The sequence below is a fragment of the Mercenaria mercenaria genome, chromosome 9 (assembly GCF_021730395.1).
Source record: "Mercenaria mercenaria strain notata chromosome 9, MADL_Memer_1, whole genome shotgun sequence".
Lineage (NCBI taxonomy): Eukaryota > Metazoa > Mollusca > Bivalvia > Venerida > Veneridae > Mercenaria > Mercenaria mercenaria.
The window spans coordinates 28,280,108-28,299,424 of NC_069369.1; the positions used below are offsets into that span (position 1 = coordinate 28,280,108).

Genomic DNA, 19,317 nt, shown 5'->3' on the forward strand with positions numbered 1-19,317 from the left:
TTGCCTTTGCGACCAGTGCAGACCAAGATCAGCCTGCACATCCATGCAGGTTGTTCATGGTCTGCACTGTTCACTATTCAGTGAGTAAATTTTCAGTGAACAACCCTTCGAATAATAAATGGTATTGCCCAAATTGAAAGATTGACCAATCCATTATAGAAATTTAGCGGGCTAAGGGTTAAATAACGATACAGCAACAAAGCTGGATTACTACGGCTCTAATTAATTGAGCAATTAAACAACTTCACACTCTCACTGCTCTCAGGTGCGGCATGTGATGTTCAACCTGTTGCACCGTTAGGCTTCTGAAAAGGGATATAGTCATCAATAGGAATCAAAATTAATATGGTACTATTAAATCATATATACATTATGCCATTTCCATGAGCAAGGAGAGAGATGAAAATCCAGACCAATTTGAAACTTTATTTGTACACTAGTATGTGTAATAAATTAATACATAAATACACAGTCATTAGAGCTTATGAAGTCATTTTAATTTAAATACTGCAATTTATATGCATACTGCAGAATTGTTAAGCTTATTGGCTCGCGTATAGTTATATCTTAACGGCACTGACCTCCAGAGTTTGGCTAAAATGATCTTTCTTCAAAATTGAAGTTTGATCATACTATGAACAGAGAACAAGAGCTGTCTTTAAAAAAAAAAAAAACATGCCCGAGTCGGGAATCGAACCCGGACGGCATCGGCAATATTTTTTTCCTGGGTTCTTAACTATATTTCAGGCAGTTTACCTCCGACACCCCGTTACAACCGCTTTCCAATTTTGAATGGAATAATTGGTAAAAAAACTTATTCTTATTTGTTTCCATAACATGTGATCTGTCAGTAACTGAGTTTCAAAGCCTTCTTAAGAAATATGGAAATAATTTCCTGATAACAGAAATTTTTTCTCCTTTCTTGTTGTCGTACGATCTGGAGGTCAATGACTTACGATTCAGATAATATACTAATAATACTAATGGCGTTTATTTGTTGACAAGGGGAATACATTGTCTTACTAGCAATGGCTTGGCCAAGCATTATAAGAAGCGAGCAAAAAACTGTAATCGGACAGTAATATTATCAAAAATGTTAAATCGATGAAATAATAACTAATGTAGTATGCAGTGCATAATGTCGCAAGATGTTTTTATTTATACTTTGTGTTAAAGTCCAACATTTCAATGCATGTTCATAAATACCATATCTGCAAATCATTCAATTACTATATCATTTATTCCAGCTTAATTCAAAACTTTTGCTCATAAATTAGAATATCTCATTTTTATTAAGTTATGGCCTTCAACCATGAATACTGGTACATTTAAGTACAAAAATCGATTTTCTATTTGTATAACGATTATTCAGTGTTACTATATGTCCACACTTTTGAATGGTATTAATAACTATACATACAGTGGGAGCATTCCTCATAATTATTTTTTCTTCTTCTATTTCATGTATACAAATAGACCTATATTGCCAAGGACGCCGGGTAAATAAATTAAAGAAAATATTTAGCGGTCGTTAAGTTGTCCGAGTCAGTTAAACTGTGATTTGTTCCGGATAGGTGACAAATCTTTATTTTTTTTGCATAAGCAGCTTCGCGAAAAGTGGGGAAACATTCTTTCATACGAAAAATTGATCTGTCTTTTACAGAGACACACTTGCAGAATTGTTTTTACAAAACTCCGCCAGAACAAAAAAAAAGTTAAATTATTCAGATGTTAACAAACTGAAGGAGCATCTTGTATTTTTTCTAGAAGTTGTTTTCCATAATATTATGCTCTTAGACATTAAATGTCTAAAAATCTGAACTCAATGTCAAATGTGTTATTACAGTATAGACAAAAAACCCAAATGATTTCAATACGCACAACAGAAAAACTTAACAAAAGACACCTATAATATAGAAATGCATTACTTACAACACAGGTACATACTCTAAATAAATACTCAATAAGGAACCGGTGGCACAGAGGTGACATAGATGGGTTTTTTTTTTTTATTAATACGTGTGCACGTAATATCTAATACGTGCGCATATACATGTACAAAAATCATCAGCGCACGTATCAGTACGTGCGCACGTACTAGTATAAAAACATCTCCGCACGTATAAAGTAATACGTGCGCACGTATTGGTATAAAAACACCTACCGGTATGTCACCTCTGTGCCATAGGAACGTATCTGAATTCAATATCAATCTTTAACAGAAATCATCTATAGGAATGCATTAGGTGAAGTAAGACTTCGAACACACATACTCTCTTATACTAAATAAATACTCAACAACAGTATCTTGCGTATCCGAATGATAAAATGCTGGAAGGGATAACGTGTGAAGACGCCAGATTTTGTAACACTAATACATACATATTAAAACACAGCTTTTAAAAATGCTCTTTGAACAAATACTTCAGCGCAAGGGAAAACGTGTGAAGACACCAGATTTTTGGAACACTAATACATAAGCTTTAAAAAAAAAAATACTATTTGAAAAAAAAAATCAGCGCCAAAACAACCCCTATCTATTCCTCTTTTACATGTCCATTTGCTACGTGCCCATTTTCATACTTTTCTTCAGAGTTTGATTTTGACCTTACATGATATCCTACTGTGCGAGCTTGTGGTCCGTGATTTTTGTCAAAAATAAAATCCCAAAGAACCTTAATCCACGAGGTATGGTAGGGTTGTTGGTAAAATTCTGGAGCGATTTTTCTAACTTCCGGTAGTTTGTTATAAGGTATGTATGGGAAGTCATGATGTTCAATGTGATATCCTACATTGAATAGAATAAAGTTCAGAGGACCGTAATAACTCGTCGTGGCTTGTCCTTCGTTTGTAAACTCGTAATGTTCAGAAATGAAGTGTCCTGCTAGTGGGTGAAGCCCCAGTCCCATAAAGGTGCCTGAGAGAAGATAAACGAGCGATTTGACTCCTAGCACTTTCAATATTACCACATTCACGCCTAGCTGCACCGCATTGTTGATCATTTCCCATCCCGTTATTGGTTTAGGACTCTTGTAAAATGGCCTTAAAGCGTGGATAGCCGGGTGAAATATGAGCCAAATTATTTTTGTGATTGGATGTCGGAATAGGTACGATTCTAAACGGGTAGGAATGTCAACATCCTGGTTCTCCTCTCCAAGGTAACGGTGATGGTCCGCGTGGTACTTCCGGTAGCTTATAGCCATTGGTGCTATGATGGGGACGTTACACAGCAAACTCAGTAAACGGTTTTTTACCGGATGGGCGTGTCCGTATGCTAAATTATGTCCTATTTCATGGATAGCACTTCCGAGAGAGTGATTCAGTACACCTCCTAACATATATGCTAAAACAAAAATGGTGGTCCATGACGCGTCTCTTAATAGATAACTAACAAATAACTGAATGATAACCTCAGCAGCCACAATATAAGCAATGTTTGAATCATAACCCATGAGTTCTTTAATCTCTGGATGTGCTTTCAGGATGTCTTTTCTACGTTTACTATGTGGTTCTTCATCATAAACCCATTCGTCCTCTGCAGTTATAGTTTTCAGTCGCAGGCTTGCGCATTTCATGAAACGGTTTATCCTTTCCATTTCCTCAGATCTATTCGATTAGCTAAAATAGAAAGAGAGGCATAAATAAGATTGTTGACAAATATCAGATGTAGCGAAACTTGCATGCAAAGCAACACATTAAACTGTAACGACGAAATACGTATAACAAAATAACGGTTGTTGAGCTAACCTTAAAAATATGCTTTTCTTTGATTTTTTTTTTCTTTTTTCTTTTTCACAACAAATATTACTTGTAGCAGTTAAGGATAAAAACACTTTGTGCGATGGCAATTTTCAATGGGAAAAAAAAGTTTTCGCCATGTCTTATGAAAGGAGTTGATAGCGAGAGACAAGGAAAGACGATTAGTTGAACAAACAAACCCTTCGATCGGTGTGAGTTTCAAATATCATCTTAATGGACTTGATAATGAGAACGGCTGCGTGCGATATACGATATGTCCATACAACGCTAAGTCCGTAAAAAATAATGGTTTGGACGTGGATCCCGACATATCGCGCATCGGTCATCCATGTGTTGTAGTCAACATTGGAATTGGTAAAACGTAGCAAACAACCAATCCTGACAGATGTGCTTGGGTTTGCCTGTTGTCATTGGTCGCAAGCCAATGTGATTTATGGCACGAAATTGAGTATTTAATAATCACGTGACTTTCACACGTGGAACAAATAATGTAGGTTATAGATACAATGAGAAGTATAAATAACATTTATTCATCAACGAATGTTGCCATGACGGAACTGTAAAACTAATGACCTTAGATTACCCTCTTCGTACCAAGGATAAAATATAGGAGGACCAGCAGGTAATGCTGAGCACATGTCTTTTCCAAACATTTTTAGAACCTGCCGATATTTTGCGATTTAAGTTTCAGTATTTCGCGACCTTAATGACACGGCCTCATTACCATACGCCGGTACTTTATGTTGAAATTTAGCAAAATTCTTAATTCCTAAAAAACGTTTGAAATTAATTATGAGCTAAGGTAGTGGACCCGTAATGAAAATCGGCGATTTCCGTTCGTTTATGTATTCTCCGAATGCGATTTCGCCAATCTTCGGTTCTTATGAATATGACCGAAGGATGCCGAAATGGCATACGGATGATACGAAATAGCACGGAAATTGCCGAATTGTCGTTACGAACCCATTACCTTATTAACCCTTACCTAATAAACTTGTCCATCTTTCAATTTGGACAGTACCATTAACTGTTGAAGGGGTGCTTACCAAAAAGATACTGACTGAGTGGCGAACAGTGCAGATCATAATCAGACTGCACGGTTGTGCAGGCTGATCATGATCTATATGGTCGCAAAGGCAGAATCAATCATGTCCAGCATGATAAGGGTTAACAAGAATGTTGATATGTTTGCCGATCGCAAAAACGTCTTCAAGCGATGTTGACAAATGTTATCAGTCAGGAAGTGGATAACAGAAAAACTTGAAGCCTAATGTCAAACAAACCCCTTAACATTGCTGAATTCTTAAACATGTCTGTCATTGCCGTATATAAATATAATGTTAATAGAAATAATGTAACTGCTAAACACAAATTTAAATATATTCATTACATCTTGCAAAAATAACTTTGCATGAGTACAAATTTTTGTACTTTCATTCAATACTATTCACGGTACATGGCCTATATTAGAATAATTTGGTATCATGATCCGGCACATATTTTGCCCTTCAACAACCTGTTTTGGTAATAAAACCAAGAATAAACGCATCTAATATAAATAATGATTCGTATTTGTATTAATTGGCTATGAACATGCTTCACAATTTTATGCCAGATAAAGATTTTGATATGTACAAAGTGTAAAATTATTGGAATTTTATTTGTCAATTTATTGTATTATTATGTGTTACAAAAGTTTACTCTTTCAGTATTTGTTATACCTGAAATAGTTTTAAATAAATAACCTACATAAACATGATGGCCATTATGAACTAACTTTACGTAAGTCCTTGTTCCATAGTTTGTGCTATTGAGCGGTCTGTAGTTTGATGCGTTAAAGGGAAAATGTGACGTCACGTAATAGCACTTCAAACCTCGGGCAATAGTTCTGATTATTGACCAGCATGCAATTCAATAAGTATGAACAGTTCTCTTGAAGTCTGAGTCAAATTGGCCCTTCTCTCATTACCTTAATCGAATTAAAATATATTCAAACAGGTGCTTTAGGTCAAAGAGCTATAAAAATAAATAAATAAGTATTTAATAGTTCTTTGTTTAGGTTTATTTTTCATGTATTGTCATGTCTATTTGATGCAGTATTAAATAGTAAAGCCAGGAAAGTTATATACTCTATTGTACTAAAACAATCAAATACAACTGTGTGCCGATCGTCAGTTATCACGTATCAGCCAGGTTAGTTCAATATTATTACGTCTCATTGTTTTAAACTAAAGCTATCAGTGTGCCGTTTCCGCACAAAGCAATAAATATATAAACAGCAATTAAATCAATAACTTATAGTTTCATTAAGAACAGCGCATGAACACGTGACTGAGCGCGATCCGCCAATGGTCATTTGAACAAATGTATTGAACGGGTACACAGGAAGGTCCTGAAATAGACATTAATGTCAACTAGTAATTAACGCTGGACGTTAGCCTTTAATAAGAATATGTAGAATAAGAATTACAATTATTAAATGTTTTAAGCTGCACCAAGGAATGGCGGAAATCTGCACTATAGTTAACAACGTAAGATAACGTTATGATGTTACATAACTTGCAACCTTACATTCTATTAGAATTCCATTGCCTCAGTCGGGTTGATCTTAAACCGATTTCAAGAAAACCGATTTAAAGACCTCCATTATATGAGCCGTGCCATGAGAAAATCAACATAGTGGCTTTGCGACCAGCATGGATCCAGACCAGCCTGCGCATCCGCGCAGTCTGGTCAGGATCCATGCTGTTCGCTAACAGTTTCTCCAATTGCAATAGGCTTTGAAAGCAAACAGCATGGATCCTGACCAGACTTCGCGGATGCGCAGTCTGGTCTGGATCCATGCTGGTCGCAAAGCCACTATGTTGGTTTTCTCATGACACGGCTCATATAGATCTATACACTATCATTGATCTTGTTAACTTTTGTAATTTATTTGACTAAAATGCGAATGGTCAATTTTTTTCTTGTTTTCTATGAAGAATTTAAACAAAACAGTAAGGGTTTAATAGTACATACAGAAAAAAAAACACCAGTGACAAGTGCAGTTTTACTTTTTTACATTAAATAAATTAAACACAGTAGGTCTAAAAAAGCTTTTCTCCAACACAAAGAAGAGTGAACGCGTAACTCTATACGTACTTTCCGTTGATTTATCTACTTCATGTATATAATTCAGTTACAGGCTATTTCAAAGTCAATCTTATGTAAAATCTGTGATTTTTCAAATTACAATAAATACCAAAGATACTGATTCAGTATGCACGTAACTAAGTAACTTGTATTTTTCGACCGTGCAGCACGACAAACAAGTAATAAAGTAAAAGTGCGCGCTCCGGTAAAATAAATATAAAAAAAAAGCTCACCAGGAAACACTGAATATCGAAATTTAGAATAATAAATATACATTTATGTAGACACTGAATACCTGTGAGTGCGAGTCCAGGCTAATTATATCAAATTAAGATCTGATAGCGAATACTTCTCTGCCAAATTTATCTTTGGTATATAAAAATATGACTACGCATAAAATGCAGCAAAGCCAAAGACATTTTATAAAAATACTCTTACCTGATTAAATGTTTTCCTATAGTCCGTGCGCATTCATACTTGACCAACGGAATAAGTTACTGTATTGAGAAATGCTATGATACTTACGGACATCAATAAGACAACCACGTGACCAATAATTACGCAGGTGTGACAGTAGATTTCACTCTACATGAATCCTGTACTACGTTTGTCATAGATAATGACATTCAGTCACTGATTACAACACTGTTTATAAACAACTAATAAGTTTCATAAAATATCAATTTTTATTTTGCTTGGAATACAGGTCCAAGTTACATACTTTACGACATCCTAGCCTTTAGTTTTTAATTAAAAGGAGCATTATATTCTCTTTGAAAATAATAAGTATTCCGTGCTGGACAATTCTTTTTTCCTCTCCAATAAACAGTTCATTCAATATGAATTACTTACTAATTTTAAATCACATCGGAAAATTCTGAATATGTTTTTAAAAAAAGCTGTGCCTAATTTGGTAACTATAAATGTAAAGAGCGGGTAGTCAACACGGTGGCTTTATGTCCAGCCGCAAAGTACCTGTGGGACAGTCTGGTTAAACCAATGCATTTTATGTCTCGACAAAGTACCATTTAGAAATACATTCAAGGAATAAATCTTGTGTTACTAGTAAATCATTAAAATCATTAACTGTATATTGATGTACATAGAGGCTGTGCGAAGCAGATTGCGTTTCTGACAGTTAATTGGGATAAAACAAATTTCATGCATGTTAAACGCTCAAAGATGAGCCGTGACCAATATTTAAAGATGTTAGCAACGAAAGTATTCTGCAACACTTACTGTCTTGAAAATTTCTTACTTGAGCGCATATTTTCTTTTTTTTTTTTTTTTGCGATTTTGAGTGTGTTCGTGATTAAGACGTGAACTACCTAGTCACTGACCGTAGTCCTGGATTTCTGATATTTTTTCTTCACCTAAACTGTAAACTACCCGGTCTTTGACCAAATGTCTTTTTGTAGCTTTCGTAGTACGGTGGTATAATTAGGACACGCACTTATTTTTCGGCGAATGCCGTACTAAGAACGAATTCGTGACCTTGACCGACCCATGCCACTGACTTCAGTGTGCAAATCAGACTACTTGATAACGCGTAATAGATAATTTATCAAAATTAAAATGTTATACAACACTCTGCCTCATTGGACGAGAGTGTCTATTTGTTTCACTCTGCTGATTGTGCTACGCTGAGTGAAATGTAGACAAAGCACTTATCCTAAATGACGCTATTCACAGTTTTAAAGCTAAGTTTCGCTTAGCATATTTAGCAAGGATATTGATATATCTAAAAAGTTATAAGTAAGTTTAATAAATATGATAAAAACCTGTTCAAATACCAACATATATCAATTAACAGAAAGAGCTGAATATGGTCTGCGTATCACATGAACAAGGGTGTGATTAGAGTCTTCTATGTACAGAAGTGCCTTCCAGATCGCTGCTGTAATTATTCGTCGTGGAATAAACGAAACAAAATTACACACAAACGAAACCTTTGTGAACAATTAAAAGTGTTTAGTAATTAAAAGTGTTTAGTATTGCTATTTGCAAAATAATAGAATAACATGATATGTAAACCTCATAAACTTCTTGTCGTACTACAATTCGCCGACAATCTTTTTTAAAGATTTTTATTGTTTTAGATTAAATTATCTACAGCGCTTGAGGTAAGGTGTCGTACGCTCGAGTTAAGATGTTTTGCACTCGAGGTAAGATAGCGTACTCTCAAGATAAGCTGTCGTGTGCTCGAGATAAAATGTTGTACGCTCGAGGTAAGATATCGTACGTTCGAGGTAAGATGGCATACGCTAAAGGTAAGATGTCGTACACTCGAGGTAAGGTGTCGTACGCTCGAGATAAGATGCCGCACGCTCGAGATACGATGTCGTGCGCCCGAGAAACGAAGTCGTGCGCTCAAGGTAAGACATCGTATGCTTGAGATAAAATGTCGCACGATCGAGGCAGAATGTCGTACGCTCAAGGTAAGATGTCGTACGCTCGATATAGGATGTTCTGCGCTCGAGGTAAGGTGTCATATGCACGAGATAATGTCATGCGCTAAGGTAAGACGTTGTACGCCCTAGGTATGAGGTTGTGTGCTCGAGGTAGGATGTCATGCGCTCGAGAAAAGATGTTGTGCGCTCGAGATAAGATGCCGTACGCTGGAGGTAACTTGCCGTACGCTCGAGATAAGATGTCATATGCTAAAGGTAAGATGTTGTACGCTCGAGTGAAGGTGTCGTACGCTCTACATAATATGTCGTGCACTCGAGATAAGATGCAATACACTCGGGGTAATTTGCCATACGCTCGAAATAAGATATCATATGCTCGAGGTAAGGTGTCGTAGGCTCGAAATAAGATGTGTAAGATCGAGGTAAGATGTCGTTCGAACAAGATAAGATGCCGAGCACTTGAGATAAGTTGTCGTATGCTCGAGATAAGATGATGTGTGCTGAGATAGGTTTTCGTAAGCTCGAGGTAAGGTGTCATACACTTGAGGTAATATGCTGTACCCTTTAGGTAAGATGTCATGCGAGGTAAGATGTCGTACGCTTGAGGTAAGGTGTCATGTGCACGAGATAAGATGTCGTACGCTTGAGGTAAGATGTCGTACACCCGAGAGATTAAATGTCGTACGCTCGATGTAAGATGTCGACCACTGGAGATAAGATGTCCCGCGCTCAAGGTAGGGTGTTGTGGGCTCGGGTTAAATGTCCTATATGCACTGTTCTTTGCTTTTAGCTATCCAGTCACGACCGTTGGCCTCGGTGTAAGATTTTGTTGGTTTAGACGTGAAGTGCCCAAGTTAATGGCCTATACACAATTCTTTGCATTTCTGTGAGTTATCCAATCGCAATCTACTTCTTGCTCTGTGCTTTCTTGAATGAACTTTTGAACCAGTGACCGTGGGTTGTGTTACACTAAGCAGCTAATACTAAAACGAATTCAAATGAGCCGCACCATGAGAAAACCAACATAGTGCATTTGCGACCAGCATGGATCCAGACCAGCTGCGCAACCGCGCAGTCTGGTCAGGATCCATGCTGTTCGCTAACAGTTTCTCTAATTGCCATAGGGTTTGAAAGCGAACAGTATAGATCCTGAGCAGACTGTACGGATGTGCTGGCTTGTCTGGATCCATGCTGGTCGCAAGTGCACTATGTTGGTTTTCTCATGGTGCGGCTCAAATATCTAATATTCCTTTGCGGAGGGAAGGTCAAATATTCTTTTCTTAAAGAAACAATTTTAAGGGTTGGACTACACAAGGTAAACATAGGCGAATATCATTTAAATAAAAGGATCTTACCTATGTCATCTTTTGTTTCATTGAGCCAACACAGTTACCTGTAGAGCAAACAATGCTATATTTGTTATGTTTGCTTACGTTACCATAATTTCTGTGTCAACAAAAACGCTCATATTTGGCAATCTCAAAATTTTAAGAGTACAGTTAACGTCTTATCTTGTACTAATTAGTTATCGTTATGGAATGGACCAACTTTCAGCTGATAGACACGACAATACCACTAATAATGCCTTTGTTTAAAATGTGTCACAGCCAAATTTTCCGTTATGGACATAAATGTTTTTTCTTGTAAAATCCTATGTCCGTTAATTGTTTACTCTAATATTTGTCAAAGGTTTGAATTCTGATGAACTTAGCGTAAAGTTTTATTGAATCTAGTGTTTTGCATACCTCTGGATGTAAAAGTTCACCTACAGTATTAAATAAGCGTCATTCTATCCATGTAATTATGTGTAACATCTATTTTGCATAGGTCTTTTTTTTTAAATAAACTTTAAAGCCTTGTGGAATTTTAAGCTTGTAGGACCATATTTTTCTGGATTCCCAAGAGCACGTCTAATGCACACGGATAGTGAAAGCTTTCTCTACATTTTTTTTTTTGTTTGAAACTGAAAAATAGAAAGTTAGAAGCTTTCGAGAGTGTTTCAGATATCGGTTTAGTATGTTTTTATTAGAATTTATTCTAATTCTTAGAAACCAAAATAGAAAAAAAAAACATCAAACGGGCCTTTAAAAGAGATCTCTGATTAAAACTACATCATGTCTGTGTAAAAGATGCGTTCTATCGAAATTTTGTCTTTCCCTACATATTCTATTTGTTGTTGTTTGTTTTTGTTTTTGGTACTTTCCGAAATAATCATAAACACTTAAGCAAGATATATCATTCACAAGTGTTCATCCAATGTTTAAAGACAGGATAATATGTTTAGTTCCTGATAACATGACAAACCCTTTTCTAGTTATCAAAGTTTGTAAACAACTTGAATGTCTTAAGACAACATAAATTAGTTATTGAACTTTGGTAAAAGCAATCCTAGCTAGAACATGCCTTTTAGGAAGCTGAGATACACCAAGCACGATTTACCACGGAGTTTTACCTCTTAACCTCTTTTTCTGTTTGGTGTGGGGAGGTATGTGTGTGAATGGGGGGTGTGTGGGGGGGGGGGGGGGGGGGGGGGAGAGTGTCCTTATATAATTTCTTTTCTGTCAAAACTACTGCCCAAGGTCTGGAGGACAGGGGGGCAATAGTTTTGACAATTTGCCGGCACGTCATTAGTGTTTTATCACCTGACATCAACCTAGGTTTCACGATTTTATTTTTTAAACTTTTTCACTTATTAATCCAATAAACATGCGTTGAACATACAGCACACACTATGAACCGGAGATTTATATAATAAGGTTATGTAATAATAACCACTAACATTCCTTCATTTATTTTGCTTGTGAATATTTGAAGTTTGTCAGTAAGATATAGACATTTTAATGTTTCCTTAACGAATAGAAGAAATTTGAAAGTGGCCCGATATTCAATGTCGAAATCATAATCATAATTACATTTTCAATATTGTATTGTGATATACTGTGAACAAATTGCTATGTTTGGATTTCATATTAGATTGTATATGAGAGCCGTGCCATGGGAAAACCAACATAGTGGGTATGCGACCAGCATGGATCCAGACCAGCCTGCGCATCCGCGCAGTCTGGTCAGGCTCCATGCTGTTCGCTAATAGTTTCTCCAATGCCAATAGGCTTTAAAAGCGAACAGCATGGAGCCTGACCAGACTGCGCAGATGCGCAGGCTGGTCTGGATCCATGCTGGTCGCATACCCACTATGTTGGTTTTCTCATGGCACGGCTCATGAGTCTTTCGTAACGTAAGCTATTTTACAGGACAAGTGATATCTAACAAATTAAATTTACATAAATTTCCATTTCTTTAGACCGTAATTAATTCTTATTCACTAAATAAACCACATTTACAACGAAACGTAACTGCACCGGAAGCCATTTAAGGTTGTCAATCACATTTTAGCAATATTTTGTGACGCTTTTCGCTTTTGTATATTACTTTAGAGATTTATTTATTTATTTATTTATTTAAAAAACAAAATGACCCATTACTTTTGTATATTACTTTAGAGATTTATTTATTTATTTATTTAAGGAACAAAAAGACCCTTTGCATATAAAAACAGAATTATATCCCTAGTGAAAATGTATGTTTTATTGTTTTTGATAAGTTCCAGCTTGTATCTGTAAGTGTTTAGAATCAACAATCTGAACAGAAAGACATGCTCATACCTTTATTGTGCTACCAAGATAAGTAAATGGAGGTATTAATGATTTTTCAAACTTTAATTTATATTTATTATCTACTGAAACTTGATTCTTGCGAGCGGATTAAATATCTAAGCCTGTCGTCAATATTGAACCGCATAATAACTCGCTTTTTGTGGGCGCGTATATATATCACTGCTACTGTTCACATTACTATTAGGTTATTTAACATTGTTCTGTACAATACGGAGATATATTTGGACGAGTACCCAGCTGAGAGAACCATATTGGACGAGCCGCTAGGCGAGTTCAATATGGTTTTCTCAGCTGGGTACGAGTAGGGGTACAGCTAGTGGATTCCGACGTTCTGGCATGTTTCCTTTCAATTCAGATAGCATTCATAAAACCAGACTAGGGCCAGCGAAAGTTGCGACTGTCGAGACACAGGTACCGGAAAACGTCCGAACAGAAAACGTCTGAAATGGAAATCGCAGTTGCACAATCAGAACAGATTCCGACACAGTCTGAAACTACGGTAAGGTACCCCACTGATGCCACGGCGATAAATATTAGAGGTAAGTCCATTGTTTTACCTGTATTGTCTTACAATGGTAGGATAGCGTCTGAAGACACAGACAAGGTCAATATTCTTAATTCGTATTTCTGCGAACAATCAAACATTAACGACAGCAACCATTCACTACCTGCTAGCCCAGAACAACCATCCCATATTCTTTCATCTATTCATATCTCACAACAAGATGTTACAGATGCAATATCGACTATTAATCCGTCTAAATCCTGTGGTCCGGACATGGTCAGTCCAAGGCTTCTAAAAGAAGGCTCCTCCGTCCTAGCTGCACCGCTTGCTATATTTTTTAATAAACTAATTACCAAGTCGTATTTTCCCTCAGTCTGGAAGACAGCAAATGTTACTCCGATTTACAAAAAGTCTAATCCATCAGACCCTCAAAACTACCGACCAGTATCTCTTCTTAGCTATGTTGGGAAGCTTATGGAACATTTTTTCAATTTTCTTACACAAAATAACATACTCAGTAGTTATCAATCAGGATTTATACGTGGTGATTCCACAATTAATCAGCTTGTGTATATCTATAATGACATTTGCAAGGCTATGGATGACGGTAAAGAAGTAAGAGTAGTATTTTGCGACATCTCCAAAGCCTTTGACCGAGTATGGCATGAAGGTCTTCTTTTTAAATTGTCCACAATTGGTGTCTGTGGTAACCTACTTCAGTGGTTCAAATTGTATCTCACTCTTCGAAAGCAAAGAGTGGTATTCCCTGACGACACTAGTATGTACATTATTGTCGATGATCCTGCTACGTCGGCAGCAACCTTAAACCAAGATCTCGAGACAGTTCGGAAATGGTCTAGGACTTGGCTGGTCACTTTTAATCCTTCCAAAACTGAGACTCTCACCTTCTCTAGAAAAACGACAAAACCTGTACATCCTGACCTATATTTTGATAATGTCCTGTTAAATCCTGTAAGTACACACAAACATCTAGGTCTAACATTGTCGGAAGACTGCAAGTGGAATGCACATATCACAAACACAGTCAATAAAGCCTGGCAACGGCTTGCACTTCTACGTTCCTTTAAATACCTTTTAACGAGACAGAATCTTGAACGACTATCTGTCTCGTTTATTCGTCCTCTACTTGAATACGGCGATGTCGTCTGGGACAACTGTTCCGACTTCTTAAAATCAGAATTAGAGTCCGTTCAAATTGAAGTATTAAGAATAATAACGGGAGCAATTAAATATTGTAACTTATATAAACTTTACAACGAATCCAGTATTGAGCCCTTAGTTAAGAGACGTAGAAAACATAAACTTTCCCTTTTATTTAAAATGAAAAATGAACTAGTGCCGAGCTACTTATGCAATTTGATTCCTCCCAGAGTTGATCATAGGTTTGAACTTAGACACTCTCAAAGGTTACCGTTGATACAATGTAGAACAGAGTTCTATAGAACATCTTTCTTACCGTCTGCTATACGGGAATGGAACAGTTTACCAGCTTCCATTACAGACCAAACGACCATCCATTCTTTTAAAAATGCTTTAAATGATAGAAGCAATCTGAAACCCAACGCTCTGTTTAGCGCAAGCTCCAGATGCTTCATACTCGCCTAAGACTGGGTTGTAGTTCATTAAACTTTGATCTCCATCGGCGTTCACTAATTGACTCTCCATTGCGTAGTTGTGGCTTAGTCGAAACAGTTAGTCATTTCTATTTATCCTGTCCCAACTACACCCAGCAAAGGCAAAATCTTTTGACTAACCTCCCTTGTCTCGCTACGATTGACAACCTTCTGTTTGGCAACGAGCATCTGTTTTTTTTAACAAAATAAGCATGTCATAATCAAAGCTCAGCAATTCATAGCAGCGACAGGTCGTTTTGATCCGAGTCACAACGGCTGATGAGTGGGGGTCCCCGAGTAGCTGAATATATATATATTTTACATTACTTTCTTCTATTTTCGTATTTTTTTTTTTCATCCGTCTACATTAGGTTGAAAAATACTCAGTTTTTATCAGTTTCTACTTCAATTTTCTTCTAAGTTCATTTTTCAACGACGTTAATCATTTAACAGTATTAATCTTGTTGCAACCTGTCATAACAAAAATTTATTTGTATGTATTAGGAAATGGATTCATATAAGTTACCTTGTAACTTTTTTTCCTAATCCTAACTGTATTTGTTACAATGATGTTTATGTTATGTGTACTTGATTGATTGAAATAGATACTGTTTAAACTAACTACCTCAACTTGTGTAACGAGCACAAAGTCAAGAACCATACTGGCGTCAATTATTCCCAACAAAAGCAACACTGTACACGGGACTTCCTGTCAGAGTGAAACAACCTCGTCAGTGTCACCAACGTTTGAACATTTGCACTTACCCTCACCTAAACGCAGAAAACAAGTCGAACAGTTATGTCACGTTTTACCAAAGGCGTTTTCAGGTGAGAATGCCTTGAAAATGTTCAGAGAAAGCAGGACGAAGCAGCAGCAAAACTCAAAAGAAAGAAAGAAAGAGAACTTGAAAGGTAATAGAGAGAAGAAGAGAAAGAGTGAAAAAAGAAAAGAAAGAGCAGAGAAGAAAAACAAAACCAACTCTGCCAAGGCAAACAGATGCGCAAACGTAAAAGGTACAACGAATCCTCATCTGACTGACTTTTCTGACACGAACATACCGTACGTGGACAATGACAGTGAGGATTTTGTGAGGAAAGTTTTCTCGATTTGTGCCCACTATGTAAGATTAGTAAACAAGATTACAGATGGAGATCCCAGCGCATAGATTTACTTTGAATCGTGTTGCAAATGGTAGCATATAGTTTATGCAGGTTGATATTGATGAAAACTTCGTATTCGTGTGCAATGTTTTTGAATAAGTATTCATGGCAGACTTTGCTTAGATCAAGAGCTAAGACGTTATCGTGGTTTGTTAGAAGTCCATAGTTCTGACTGATTAGAAATAAAAAAAAGTTTGATCACCCGGTTGATGTTTGTTGGGAGCTATCTCACTTGTTTTTCAAGTTGATACATGTACATAATTTACTGAAATTTATATGTTGCTTCTTTAAAAAAATCCATAAATGGGTCGGTATTACCAGAAAAGCGTCGATGATAACAGATACGCTGCGCATACTATTGCACTTATACATTTGTATTTTGAGTAAGCATGAATTTTGATTGGATAAAAGTGACCAATGATAAGTATCGTTACAATAATGCAGTACGGTGTTGCGCTTCATGCACGTCAGTATGCGGTTTATATTGCGCTGGGATTACCCACAGTTGCTTCTAGTTATTGAACTAAAGAAGTGTTACCAGAGGAAATTGCTCACTCTTACACCCTTGCCCCCTCGCAACGCTAACCCCCAATCTTCTATCCGTCAGTGAGTCCGCCAGTGACACGACGTGTAACACCCGCGTCCAATGTCCAGGTTATATAATGGGAAACAATTTTATGATGGATTGTTGCGAGAAAACATCACGGGCACGCTTTATGAAACATACTTCGGACAAAATTCTAACTGTTCACCTATTCTTAGAATATCATATCAACAAAAGAAAAATAGGAAACAGAATAAATGACCTATTTTTAAAAAGATAAAAGTTAAATTCTATTAAATAAACGTGTTTCGAAAGTTCGAACTTGGGAGAGAACTTGGTATGAAAATTATGAACTTTCGTGAAACAGGCACCAGATCCACATCTGAAAGGTCAATGCAAGAGTTTAACCCTCGTACAGATTTTTAATTCATTTTCACAATAACACATCTAGTGCCAAAGTAACGTGATAATTCTATGTACTTGAAACGTACACTTTTAGGAGTTCTATATGGCCTGTATAAAGAACCAGGCCACGATGACCCTAGATCGTTCGCCTGTGTCTCACAGCTTGCTTGAGCAGATTAAGTAGATCCATGTTGGGAAAATATCTGTGAAAATATTTTGAAATAGGCCCGTACATGTTTTCTGACAAGAAGATTTAAAAAATTTCCACAAAATAATAAACACGAGTAGGTAATATATGTGCGTACGGGGAGAGGGGATGACGACACAGGATACTGAGAGACAATATCAAAAAGTAAAAAATACGTGTATATGTGTGTTAGGTAGTTAATGCGGTGGGTAATGTGGTCATGGGGTTTGGCTGGAATGGGTTGATTTGATACTAAGAGACAATATAAAAAACACAAGAAACTGAAAGTAAAAAATGTGGGGGTAATGTTGGCAGGAGCTTAAAGTAATTTGGTAGAGTGTCAGCAAAAGGACATTTGTGTGAAATAATTTTGAATTTGGGTCAGTTGTTTTAGAGGAATAGATCTTTTAAGTTTGTATAGAAAAAATCCAAGGCAACCATGTTTTTAACAAATCAACATGGCTTGAGGGAATTTAGCAGAGAGGCACCTAAGAAAGAAGCATTCCGCCATCATCAGTTGCTACGCCCCCATAATGACCAACCCTGACGACAATTTCTACGAGGAACTCGACAATGCGATCACATCCACCGCTAAGCAGGACAAACAGATCATCCTCGGAGATTTTAATGCTCGTGTTGGGTCAGACGTCCAAGCCTGGGGCAAAGTCATTGGAAAACATGGCGTTGGAAACCGCAACAGCAACGGACTTCTTCACCTGACGCTGTGCGCGCAACATGGCCTCCTTCTAACGAACACCATGTTGCAGCTACCAATCAGAAACAAGACCACAAGGATGCACCCGCGCTCAAAACACTGGCATCTCATCGACTATGCCATAGTCCACCGAAGAGACCTCAACGATGTGCGTGTGACAAAGTCCATGTGTGGAGCAGATTGTTGGACCGACCACCGCTTCATCCTGTGAAAGGTGAACTTCAAAACCCAACCACCTAGGCGAACTCAGGGCAAGAAACCCCTAAAGCCCTTGCACGTTCAGAAACTTACAGTTGCTGACGTCAAATAGGAAGTCGCCAGAGTTGGAGGAAAAGTTGGAACCACTCACCCTAAACTCCGGTGACATTAAACATGTGGGCACAATTCAAGGACACAGTACACTCAACATGTAGTACTATCCTCGGTCCAAAGACACACTGCCATCAATACTGGTTTGACGAGAACAACGAGGCGATAGATAACCAATTGGAAGAAAAGAACAGACTGCTGAAGGCATATTCAGCTAATAAGTCTCCAGCCAACACTGCCTCTCTACATCAAGTAAAGCATAATGTCCAGGCTGAACTGTGACAAATGAAGGACAGATGGTTAAGCAACAAAGCCGACGAAATACAAAGTTATGCAGATACCCACTACACCAAACGTTTCCACGAGGCTGCCAGAACACTCTATGGTCCACATCTAGCTGGTACATCACCACTCCTTTCAGCTGATGGAACCAAGCTTCTCACAGACAAGTCTAACATTCTCGATAGATGGGCAGAACACTTCGAGTCGGTGCTCAATATAGCTATAGAACGCCTTCCTCAAACAGCAATAGACACATCACTTGACAACCTTCCCATTACTGAAGAGACAAAACAGGCAATGTCCCAGATGTCAACTGGCAAAGCCCCTGGGGCAGATGCAATCCCAGCGGAGATATACAGTCTGTGGTCCCACCTCCATTCTGAAGCTGACAGAGCTATTTCAGTCCATGTGGCAGAAAGAAACAATTCCACAGGACCTAAAGGCTGCTTCAATAGTTCATCTATACAAGTGTAGGGCAACATACAATGCTGCGACAACCATAGAGGTATATCGCTACTGGCCATCGCTGGGAAGATCCTTGCACGCATACTGTTGAACAGACTTCTCCGTCATCTTGAGAATGGCCTACTCCCAGAAAG

At 37.5% G+C, this 19,317-nt stretch overlaps 1 protein-coding gene across 2 annotated transcripts; it reads right to left on the bottom strand.

Moving 5' to 3' along the window:
- Nucleotides 1–412: 412 nt before the first annotated feature.
- On the bottom strand, nt 413–10,799 carry LOC123546795 (sphingolipid delta(4)-desaturase DES1-like). 2 transcript variants are annotated; one of them, XM_053551106.1, is made up of 2 exons: nt 10,658–10,799; nt 413–3,618 (listed from the first exon to the last, which is right to left on the bottom strand). In XM_053551106.1, exon 2 carries the CDS (start codon nt 3,594–3,596, stop codon nt 2,538–2,540), a length of 1,059 nt encoding a protein of 352 aa, XP_053407081.1. In that variant the 5' UTR covers nt 3,597–3,618; nt 10,658–10,799; the 3' UTR covers nt 413–2,537. The 2 variants fall into 2 exon arrangements, with proteins under 2 accessions (XP_053407081.1, XP_045189294.1); XM_045333359.2 differs by lacking the exon at nt 10,658–10,799 and adding an exon at nt 7,330–7,461.
- Between the last annotated feature and the right edge of the window lie 8,518 nt (nt 10,800–19,317).